The 12501-nt window shown below is 39.2% G+C and overlaps 1 protein-coding gene across 1 annotated transcript in view; it reads right to left on the bottom strand.

Annotated features, from left to right (window-relative positions):
• SERINC5 (serine incorporator 5) overlaps window positions 1-12501 on the bottom strand; it is a 35050-nt gene that overhangs the window by 3844 nt on the left and 18705 nt on the right. Inside the window, exons 3-9 of the mRNA XM_054003886.1 lie at window positions 11777-11955; window positions 11397-11479; window positions 8462-8555; window positions 6675-6886; window positions 5832-5927; window positions 1830-1956; window positions 217-283 (exon numbers count right to left, since the gene is read on the bottom strand). Of these exons, the coding sequence (XP_053859861.1) occupies window positions 217-283; window positions 1830-1956; window positions 5832-5927; window positions 6675-6886; window positions 8462-8555; window positions 11397-11479; window positions 11777-11955 (858 nt within the window). The remainder of the gene's footprint in view (window positions 1-216; window positions 284-1829; window positions 1957-5831; window positions 5928-6674; window positions 6887-8461; window positions 8556-11396; window positions 11480-11776; window positions 11956-12501) is intronic.

A 12501-nucleotide genomic window follows, 5' to 3' on the forward strand; every position in this document is an offset into this window, starting at 1 on the left:
ATAGTTTCAGTACATAAAGGCACCTCCACAGGACCAGCAAGACCTACAGAAGGGTCAATGTGGACAAATGTTCTGATGAGTCTATACCCAGCGGCACATACATAGATGTTACCAAGAATAGCTTCTGTTTTCAGATTACTAGCCACAAAAACAACAGCAGTAAAAGCACGGCAAAAAGTCTACACAAAAATCCTGTGTGAAGAAGCAAGAACTCACTTCAGTTTCAGCTGTTGCATATATTCCTCTCAGTGCCTCTGAGCTTGCACGTGTTGTTGAGGTCAAACTAGGAGGAAAAGAAGACAGTGTCAAAGCCCTGGACGTAACTATAGCCCCAAGAGGGTAACTCTTCAACATCACAGCAAACATAAATCGTCTACTCCCATTTCTCAGCCAAGCATTTGCCTGAATGCTGTCATCAAGCACTAAGTATGCGAAAAGTTTGTCCTGCACTAGGTAGTTAGATCAGCCTGGCAGATGGCCACTGGCCAGTTCAGACTGAATCATGAGCTTAAAAGTAGGTCACTCCAGAAAGGTGATGAATTCACCCCCATCTGACAGCAGCAAAATCTAAGTGCTCCAATTTGCAAGCCAGAAGAGATCTCCCCTGCTGTGCACAACCAGTGCATTTATACTCAGTTCACAGGCATCACTTTGGCTCAGCATTTCTGTAAAGGCTTTGCCAGCAAAGCCTTTGGCAGGTCTCTGGCAGTCAGTTTTCAAAAGCAAATTACCAGCAACTGTTGTCAGTGTGCCAGTTCCTAGAAATTACTTTCTTAGTTATCTGTGGGGGAATCCTTTCTACTTTCTTCTGACAGGAAACTTCTTGCCCTGTCCTGCCCTTTTAGGATGGGAAATGCAGATTTCCCACTACCCACAGGAAGGCTTTAGTGTACACACTGAACCTTGGCAAGCAATGCTTCAAAACACTCCCCTTGAAGGTATTCTTACCTCCCCAGCTACAGGGTACAGTTCAGTGGCAGGCTACATGAATATTGTCTGTGTGCTGAAACACTTCCCTGATGCACTGTAAGTGCCCCTCTAATGTGAACGAGATCCATGATATCCATATTTATATATTTTATACCAGAACAAAGTGGAACACACAAGTGTATTTGATAAACAGAAGAGTAAGTCTCGTTTTCACTTCACAAAAATATGAAGGGGTTTCTGCATGTGAATTTTGAAGTGGACTGATCAGAAGCTGAACCTGCTCAAAAACCTGCAGCAGACAGGCAGTGCTGTCTCCTGGCAAGCTGCCCAGCCAAAATAAAAGACACACCACCTTTCAATCCTTGGTAACTCCCTGTCCCAGAGCATAATTTAATTTATTGAAGTGAGCTGTAATAATACAAACTAAGCATCAAAGGTGAGCAGCACAGGCACAAGAAGGGTTTTTTTTAGAGCAGATTAATGGCAATACTGATGCTCATTATTTGTTCAAAGGAAGCCCTAAAAAGTTCATTTGTTTTAAAGACCTTCAAGGACAGTCATAGTCTCTGCTAGGAGGCTACAAAAATTTCAGATAGATTTTTCAGGTGAATGTAACTGTCTAGAGTTTTAGAGTTTAATGCTGAGATATCTGGGATCATGGACAGGTGGAATTTCTTTCCCTCTGCCTCTAGATCTAAATTACCCTATTTGATTTTAATGAGATGTATTTGTTTTAAAACTTGTATTATCTTGTTGAACATTTTTAGCTAAAACATCTAAAATTCTGAAGCTTTATTCCACATCTCTCTGTGACTTTGCATGAGGCCTGCTGTAAGTCTTTACTCTTTGGACCACAACACTGCATTTACAGAAAGGTAACTGCTAACTCCCAGACTTACCAAGAATATAAAATGCAGCCAAACAGAATCGTAGTACCCAAGCCAGTAACCAGGTTTTCATCTCTGTGCAGGCCTTGACTGAATTCAGGTACACAGATTGTGATATTCTGGTTGTTTTCATCCAGGACTTCAAAAACAAATAAAAAAACCAGTTTGCAGAGCTCATTTAATTGCATTTTAAAGTAATCTTCAGACCGAAGGCTTTAATTGAATTTTTATCATCTGACAGTAGGTAGGTAAATTTCAGTTGTTTCTGTCTATCTCTTAGAAAGATCACAGAGAAAAAAATGGGTAAATCTAACCTGGCAGACTGTGTTTCAGACAAAACAAAATGCAACTTAGTAGGGTAGTAAAATTTCCTGTCTGACCACAACAGACAAACAAGGAAAAAAAACAACTGTTTTGTGAACTAAGAAATAGGAAGCTGGAAGTCTGCCAACACTTCACCCAAGGCTACAAAACCATATGAGACCAAGACAGTACAGACCTCAGACCAGAAATCTCTTTAACAGCAAGGGTGCCTTGAAAACAACTATGAAATTCACAGTAAAAAGGTGGTCAGTAATTGCCCTGTTCTCAGACAAATCAATGTTAGGTAAGTTCATGGCAAACCTGAGTTACAGGGCCTGGGACCCCATAGTAAGTACCAGCACCTCACACCTTCTCTAGCACATGCCACTGCGAAAGCTGACAAGCAAATGTGGAGTCCTTATCACAGAGACAGGTGAAAAAGGAGCACCTCTGAGAGCAGATGATAACTGTGAAAATTCTCAGGCATGGGAAGACAAGGTCTGAGATTGTGCTTGATGCATACTCTAACAAATGCAATAACCACACTTGCAATATATACAAGAAGAATTAGAACATTCACTTAACTGCTGAAGACTTTGTTAAGCATGAAGCAACACAAGGCATATGATTTAATTCCACATATTACTTTCTTCCCTTCTTCTTCTTTTTACACTGTGGCAAGACTTCTGAGTAACTCAGATGCCTTCTAAATTCAACTTTATATTAATTAAAAACATGGCTAAAGTTCCATAAGTAAATTTTACACCTAAATACTGTCTGGTTTACTTCCTAACTCTAGAATACTCTTGCATGTATATCTGTACCTACACAAGTATGACAGACTTCTTCCCCCACCTCTCCCCTTTCTTTTTGAGAGGTGTCTGTGTAAACTTTTCCTTCCTGTCATTGGATGCATTTTCCTCTAGCTATTGTTGTTTCAGCTATTGAACACAAAAGTTGGGCAATAATATAAAGAAAGGGCATACTAACTGAAACCAGAAAAATCTTCTCTAAGTGAAAAGAATTCTTCCAATGCAAACATATGAATCTGACATTTATTTGGGTAAAGTTTGAACTGTGCTGTAAAGTCTTGCTCTGGTTTTGCTGTGTCAAGAACTTAAAACTCTAGTGAGTGCCATACTCCTGAACTGCCACACTAGAGGCTGAAAGGCAAGTGGAGTTCAAGAACTCTGCTGAAGAACAGCATCATCTCAGCTGCAGCATACCCCTTAGACATAACTCCAAGTCCTTTCTTGGAATATTTCCTCGCAAAATGAAATACAAGTGGTACTCAAGTTTTTGCTTCATTAGGAGTCCAGGCCTACCTAGCAGACTACTTCTAGGAGAAAAAAGGGTCATATTAGTATCCACTTTGATGGCCAACATCTACTAACTGGACCTTGTAAACTTTTAGATGGAGCTGATCACCCAGCTTCTTCCACAGTAATCCAAGAGCCATTTGCTCCAATCCTTTCCTATCACGTGACCTAACACATTATGTATTTTCTCATACTCAGTATTACGAGAACGTGTACTTGTCATAGGAGGAATAGACTACAAGACTTTGGGAAACTTGTTCCTAGGAAATGTTGCAACAGATGTAACTCACACAAGGAAAGTTAAGTGCCCTTAGACCAAAGCATTTAACACAGAGGGAGAATGTCAATTGCACAGTTTCTTGGCTGCACAGATTTATTTGTACCATTTGCAATTTTTTCTGTTAAGACTGTGAAAAATGCATATTATATAACTGGCTCTTCACAAATATTAAAAGGGATACTATATGTGTTAGGTTGGAAAGTTATATTGTATTAATTTCTTTGTAGTACTGTATTAATCCTTTTTAAAGTAATGGTGGTAAATATAGTTTTTAGGCTATAGCGTAATATTAAAATAGAAACTATGTGATGTAAGACACTTTCAGTAACTAGCTCAAGAAATGGATAAGATAACCAAGAAATTCTTTGCATACTGATAACAGTGACAAGACACGAAAAATTCCAAAGAATTATCAGGACTGTTTAGACTTCTTCAAGACTTCTAGGAGCCAAGAAACTGATTTTCAAAATGAAGGTGGGGGGTGGGCAGAAATTAAGGTAAGGACATCCTTTGTTTGAAAAGAATGTTTGCATCATGTATGAGATATATGAATATGCAACAGACTACTGCTTTTAAGGCTTAACCATTTGTTAGTGAGGTATGCTTTTGTGGCTTAGTTCCCAAGAGCATCCGGGCATCCGTAATTCTTTGCTTTTTATTGTCCTTTATTGTCCTAACTCTGATTGTCCAAATTCTTATTGCTCTAATTTTTATTACTATTTTTATAACTATTTTATTACTATTAAACTTTTAAAATATTAAAACAAGTGACGTGTTTTTCACATGTGCTATGTTGGAAAGTGCTGTATAAATCTCTTTTAAGTAGTGCTGTATTAATCTTTTTTTGAGTAGTGTGGTAAATATAGTTTGTGAAAAATGCATATTTTATGATTGGCTTTTCGCAAATGTTACAATGAATATTATATGTGTAATGTTGGAAAGTTATGCTGTATTAATTCTCTCAAGTAGTGTGTTGAATGTATTTTTAGGTTATAACACAATGTTAAAAGAGAAACTATACTAAGTAAGATACTTTTTAACTAGCTCAAGAAAGAGATGAGATAATCAAGGAATTCTTCGCACAAAGATAACAATTACAGAAACCCCTAAATTTTCCAGAGGAGGAGAATTTATGGCTTTCCTTATCAATAGAAATGAACTTCTTCAAGCCTGACTTAGACTCGAAGGCGCCTGGGGATTAACAGAAACTTTTTGACAAGTACCAGACGAATTTCTTGTTTTAAATAAAATTTATGCATAATCATGAAGTGTTTTGTATATGCAACAGGTTATTGCTTTTAAGGTTATTCCTTTGTTCACAAGGTGTGCTTGTCGTGGCTTAAGTGCCCGAGAGCATCCGGACGTCCGTAATTCTTTGCTTTTTATTGTCTTGTAATTGTCCTAACTCTAAATTTTTATTACTCTAATTGTATTACTATCTTTATAACCATTTTATTATTATTAAACTTTAAAAAATTTAAAAACCAAGTGATTGGTATTTTTCACATAGTTTTTAGGCTAAAGCATAATATTAAAACAGAAACTATGTGATGTAAGATGCTTTTTGTAACTACTGCAAGAAATAGAAAATATAATCAAGAAATTATTTGCATTATCTTCTTTGGATAGAGGTAACAGCAACAAGATGCCAACATTCCAAGAGAAGAATTATTGCCTCCTTATCAGGAACGCTCAAGACTTTGAGTAGCCAAGAAAATTGATTTACAAGATGAGGGAGAAAGCTAAAATTAAGCAGAAACACCTTGGTTTGAAAAGGAATGTTTGAATCATGTATGAGATAGATGAATATGCAACACGCTATTGCTTTTAAGGGGTAATCCTTTGTTAGCAAGGTGTGCTTTGTGGCAGAGTGCAAGGCACCCAGACGTCCGTAATTGTTTGCTTTTTATTGTCTCTTGTTATCCTAATTTTTATTACTATTTTCATTACTATTAAACTTCTAAAATTTTAAACACAAGTGAACGGCGTTTTTCACAAAGACCAAACCCAACACTTCTGTATCCCTGAGTCTTTTAATCCAGGTTTGCTAAATTCTTGCTTTTAATACACAACATGTTTAAAAGCATTTACATAAAGCATTAGATAACTTACTAGTTTCTGGTGGTTTGCTGGATAGTGCTGAGAAAGTGAGGTACATGACATAGCAGCTGATGACTCCTGACTGCAGCAAGCCAGAATGGGGCTGGCCTTTGCAAGAATGAGGAAAATTAGTTATTTTTATAGGCATGTTAGCAAACTGAAAAAGAAATTCATATCCTTTAAAGAACAGTGCATCTATCTTTTTTTTTTTTTTTCACTTAAGGCAGTTAATAAGTGTTTGAGGCAGTTTAGATATAGTTCCACTGTCCAATAAAGAGAAAAATGTCTATCCTTTAGTTCTGTGTTTTAAGAAAGCATTAGTGATTCTCATGTAAGTAAATAATCACCTCTGTGCTTTTGCCAAACACAGCTGCTTTTCAAAAGCTGCCACAATAGTTTTATTTGCCTGTAAAATCTCTGTTGGGAGTCACTCTACTATTTTCAGGCCCAATGTATGCAAGATACTAATAGCACACAAAGTATAAAATACTGCTGGCAACTCCACCCGGCCCAAATGATATATCCTAAGAAGTCAAAAGTAAATGGTAAAACAGTAGCGAGCTTGAGAGCTACCACTCTGACTTCGGTAAATTTCACAACACAGTGCCAGGCATCAGTAGGTGGGTGTTCTCTACACTATGTGCTTGATGGCACACCCAGAATGTCTCACATTTTTGCAGTTTCAGCAGTCAAGCTGACAATGAGCGACAGCACTTCACAATATAGATACAGAGTCAAAAGCAGCACCAACTCTGAACTATCATTAGATTTTCTGCCCAGACATGGCTTATGCCTCCAGGCACACAACTGTGGCAGCACCAAAAATCCAGGAGGGGAACAGGTCAGTGGACTCACGGTTCTGGACACAGGGCGATATGGCCACCAGGGACACAAAGAGGCACAGGCCGCCGTTCACTCCGATCAGGATTTTGTTGTACATGCAGCCCTCTGGGCGTGTGTAGAAAAGAGCCATGAGGACCAGAGCTGCTACAGCAATGGAGTACAGGATGAGAGTGACCAAGGCAAGCAGACCATTCCACACCTGCTTGTGGTTTGCACCTGCAGTCCTGGGGAGAGAGAGACAAGTATCTTATCTTTGTCTTCTCTTGCTGAGAACATAAAATTCTAACAGCTGAAGAGCTCACATCCTCAAACACAAAAGACAGTGTTTACTTTCCCGAAGCATGTGTGCGTCACTACGTCAGCACAGACTCTTGCAAGGTTCCTCCCCATGAAACAGAGGGAAACATTCCTTAGCATCAGAATTTCTTCTATACTATCACAATCAGCTCCTTCTGTAATTATAGCCCAGTGTAGACTCCTAGAACTCCCAGGAGATCTCTGGGAACAGCCCATCAGCATATCTCAGCTCAATACTTCAGGCAACTCCAAGTACCCCAGGCAACTCCAAGTACCCCATGCTGGGCTAGTGATTGGTGCTCTCCACCCAATGAAACCAGAGGCTTTACTGCTCATGGCATGGCCTCTCTTCTGCTCCTTGTACTATCTTGAAAGTTTTACTACTCTTTCACTCAAAAAGCCTCCTCTCCATTTGAGTCTAACCACCAGTCTCCCTCAGATAAAGAGTGGCCCATCTTGTTTTCCTTTCTTCACCTTCAGAACATCTCTTGCAAAGCCCACCAGGGTTTAAAAGGAGGAACTAAAACAGTTGTTTTGAAAGAATGGGCTGTTTTGTACATGGAAAGTTTTTTCAGTGGGGTTTTTTTTCCTGTGGTTTTGTAGAAACAGGACTTATTTTAAAAGAATATTTAATGTAAAGAGAGCTAAAAATAAATGCTGGTGGTGGAAGTCTTTCATCCACAAAAAACCAGCCACAGTAATTAGCACTAAAAATATCTGTGGTATAAGGAGTTCTCACCTCTTCCTCCCTGAAACAGGAATTTAACAAAGCCTCAGGTTTGCTAAAACTCTTTCTTAACAGGTATTTTAATTAGAACAAGAAAGAGTTGCAAGAGTTTGTAGAGGAGGAAATGTGAGACAGAAAGGGTGGAAGTGGAGGCAGAAGAATACATGTGGGAGGAAAACTTAAACATCTTAATTTGAAGAGACGTGAAGGGCTAGGACAGTAATAGAAGAGGTACTTGAACCAAAAATTAAGTCAGTGCCCAAATATTATATATCCAGGTTGATAATGTAATCTTGCATATTTAAATGACAAGAAAGAAGTTGAACACAAATTAGCAGTCTTCATTTGGGAAAGAAAATTGATGTGCATTAAGCTGACATAGAAAAAGCAGGATTTATCAGTTCACAACACTGCACACAGTTTCACTATTACATTTTGCAAATCCAGTTTTATTCTCTTGCACCACTCTACTTAGCAGATGAATTGTCATATAAAATATATAATAACTCAAAGTAAGAAATTTTTGCATCCACTACTACTTAATGGAAGCCAAGCAGTTCAGGTTAAGAATGTATCAGCAGAGTAGAAGTGAGCAATGGAGAAACATTTCTGTTGGGGAAGGAGAAAGTAGATTAAGCAAATATGAACAGCTCTGATTCAAGTGTCTTCTTTCAAAAATTACATCCAAGACATGTCTACATTCTTTGTTACAAGAAAAGTATTGGTCAGGAGTCCACCAGAATTTTAAGCAAATAACTACTTGCCCAACACATACCAATTTTTATTCCACTTGTGTGCGAACTCAACCAGCAGGATGAGCTGAATAGCAATGAAAAGGAACCCTCCTGTTGCTCCTACATAGCGCCAGGCTGCAAGGCAGAGAGGCAGAAAATAGGTCAAATGCCTTTCCCTTGAGATAAAATGGATTTATTGTCTATGCAGTGAAGCTGTTAATGTGGTTGAATATCTCAAGCTCACAAATGTAGCAGGAGATGGTAGATTTCAGATGAAAGGCCAGCTCAGTTAACTCAAAATTAGCTCCCTTATGAATTCAGGTTGCAACCTGCTACATTTTCAATAATCATGTCAGGACAGCTACAGTTTCCCTAACCTAGAAAATTTTTGTGGAGACTATGAGTTACTATGTTCAGACAGAAAATACTGAAACCTTTCTTTGTGACGGGCAGAAAGGAGGTGGTGTGAAGGCATTCCACGGGAATCTAAACCCCGAAATGGCAAGGTACTGGAACCCAGTCATTACTAAAACAGGCAATTTCTTCTCCTCCGGATTCCAGTACCACAGAAAAACAAAGGTGGGGTTTATCTATTCACAAATGCTGTTCCAAGCCACTCCCAAGGAACACTTAGTATTCACTGACTGGTTTTAGGACAGGTTATTTGGGTACTTGACTGTTGACCTACATATACTGCATTTGGGTAGCTGCTTGGATGTTTTGAACAACAGATTTCTTACATGCAACATCAGAAGTGTCTGAGCAAATACAGATACCTATTTTAATTTTTAGCTGTATATACAGCTTGCGCTGCTCTGCAGTACACAGCCTACAAATTACTCCAGGTGTGCAACTGATTTCAGTGAAGAAAAGACCAAGGAAGTGCATCAGCAAAATTCAGCCACATCCTCCTTCTACTGTGCTTTCTTTTTGAAAAAAAGCCTGTATAAGTTAAGTGGAAGAATGGAACAGTCAGGGTTCATTTCCATTAGCAGTTATGTAGATTTTTTTTTCTTACTCTATCATAAGCTCATTATTTAAAAGCAAGCAAAAATGTCATTGTCTGGTTTGCTAAACATATTGTATACACTTGACAAACTTCTTCAAACATACAAAACAAAAAAATGGATGAAGTTATTCTGTAAAAAAGCACATAAAAAATAGGCAGGGTACAAAGTGACATGTGTATTTGGGAATGGGAGAGTAGGAAAGGAGTGAATAATTAAATAGACAGACTCTCCTGATCTCCCTCTGCCACAGTATACTGCAGATGTTTATGGATCATTCACAGGGTATGATCAGCATAGCCAGTGTGGATTTAACATTACAACCCACAGAAACCTACTGCTTGCACATCATCTTCCTCCTCCATGATTAACAAACCACTTGGGAAACATGGCAAGAGATTTTATTTTTCAAGAAAAAAAAAGCAGTTGGAAGAATGATCCCCTCCCTCTAAAAAAAAAAAAAAAACCAAAATAAACCAACCAACCAAACAAAAGACAGTGTAAGTTTCTTGAAAGGAGGGGAGAACACCCCACAAACATACTATACCCAAACCATCTGTAAATTTCAAATTCAGGGGCAGTTTAGCAGGAGTCGCAGAATACAGTTTTGGAGTGAAAAGTCCTGAGCTAGTTTGGGGAAGAAAGTTTGTTATGCTGTATCTCCAGACTACATTAGACTGCTGTTGAGAATCAGCACAAAAAAGTTATGTTTCTCCTTTTCTGCAAACACATCAGTTCCTGAACATGTTTCACCAGCAAAGATGACAGGCAGTCTCAACTGCTCACGATCACTAGGCATTGTACTGCTACATCTAATCCAAACAGAATGGGTCCAAAGGACAAACACATACAGCCATCCCACAACTTCAGAGAGGACAACTGAAACTGAGCCAGGACCAAACAAACAGCAAAAGCTTCGAAGTTGAATTATACCTATCAGTAGTTTACTTGTAGTGGTTTTTACTTTAATTTCCCAGACTACTGTGCTCATACTCCGTCTGTCCACTCTATTCTCTTCCCCATGCTACCCCTTCCTCCTGCCCTTTTAAACATCCTGGCTAGAGCAGATGGGTGTTGAGAACAAGGTAACCAAGCAAGTCATGTGGAAGCAGGCAGCATACACAGCTGCTCCTTTCCTTTACTGATCCTATCCCATGCCCCATCACCTGTTCAGACCCAACAGCTTAAGGGCTTACAAGTACCTATAAGATGTACTTACTGCAAATGTAAGAGAACAAACTCATCTTGGTATCACCAGGATTTTTGCTCCTAGCCCACAAGACTCCTGTGATAAACTTCCCTCCCAGCTGGCACTTCAATACTGGGCTAGCACCAGCATGCCTGTGCTGTGCCAGCATTCCTTCCAAAACTGGAAATGCTTCTAATATGGCATTCTCAGCAGAGCACACATACCAGGGCCCAAGAACTCTGATTTTACTTTACTGCATGTATGCCCCCAGCCTGAAAATTATCATCCCAAATTGTTTTGGGGCACTGCAAGTTTCCAGGCCGCAAACACCAGTGCCCAGCAGGTTACTTTGCCTCATGGAGCACTGGCAGCTCTCCACTGTGCAGCCTGACTGCTGCACCATGCCAGAGCTACCTGCACAAGCCAAACTAATATGCAGCTCTGTGCTCTTGAGTGGACAACTCCTTCTGCACCATTATAGTTCCGTATTTCTTAACGAATTGGCAAGAATTCTTGAAGAATTGCTGCAATGGTAGGTATCATTACCTACCACTTTGGCCTGCTCTTGGTCAGAAAAAAGCATGCTGTTCCCTGCACATTCACATGAAGACCATGTCATTTGCACACACAGTGTTCCCCCAAACACTGTTTTTGCATCTGGCCTGTAAAGGCTTTACTTGAAGAAACAAGGCAATATCCATGTTGACCAGACCTCTCAGATTTCTAATCACTCACAAGATAGTAGAGAATGAAGCAGCATAACAAAACAAGAGGACATACCATTGAGAAAAGTGTCCTGATCAGGAATGAAGAAGGCTCCTGAGCACATTGCTGCCAGAATTATAAGTTTAATAAGCCAGAATCTGTATGAGAGAAGAAAACAAAAAAAACCATCTGGTTGTAATAGGAATTAGAGACTTTCAACTTTAGTACCACAAGAAATCTTTATTTAAAGCATAACAAGGAAACAAAACTGTCCTTTAAACTGATTACCACTTTACTTAGTTTTCACTTGACCATATTATTTCTAACAGTAAGAACAAAGTGAAGTTTTTTGAGTTTTGGGGTTTTTTTCTGTCTAGTACTACACCCAATTAGAAAGTTCATGGCACAAATTTGTAAAGAGATGTTAAAATTAGGCAATCAAACAAAAAACTCACCCATTATGAATGTATGCTCGGCAACTTTTGCTGTTGTTAATTTTGATGGTGAACAAGAAGAATAAAAAGAAGAAACAGGCCATTCCAAAACAGACTTTGTACACTGCAGAGTATCCCACCAACTTCTCACACATCTCACCTGCCTGAATACCCTCGCACATCTGCTTGTAGAAGGGAATCTGAAAAGCAGAACACATTATATATAAACTGTTAGAAAGGACACAAAGCACACATAAGCATGTCTACGAGTGTGCACTACTGACTTTTCACTGGCTTCACTGATTTAATATCTTTATATTATCAGTGAATAATAACTTTTCACTGATTTAATATCTTTCACTTTTGACACCCCTTCATCCTGGATTTCAGGGTTTAGGCAATATAACAATCTAAAACATAAGGGCCTGAACTCTTCAAGAGCCTTCACTCAACTATTTACAGATCCTTTGGGGTACAAGTCCATTTTCCTTCAGCTCTCCTGGTTCATGCCGTTCCTGCCCATTACTGCTTATTCCCTCACCCTAGGGACCTTCTCCCTTCTTCCCACGCTGTACAGCAAAAGACTCTGATCGCTTCAGTAATTCAGCTTAATGGAGACATACCAGGGGCTTTTGCTGCCCTGGCTGGAAATGCAGACTGAAACACACCCAAGTGTCACAGGGGCAGCAACCACCCTCCTCTCCATCACAGCTTCTGAAAGGGAGTTGTGCCAGTTGACCTGATTT

Source organism: Vidua macroura, chromosome Z, assembly GCF_024509145.1.
Source record: "Vidua macroura isolate BioBank_ID:100142 chromosome Z, ASM2450914v1, whole genome shotgun sequence".
Classification (NCBI taxonomy): Eukaryota; Metazoa; Chordata; class Aves; order Passeriformes; family Viduidae; genus Vidua; species Vidua macroura.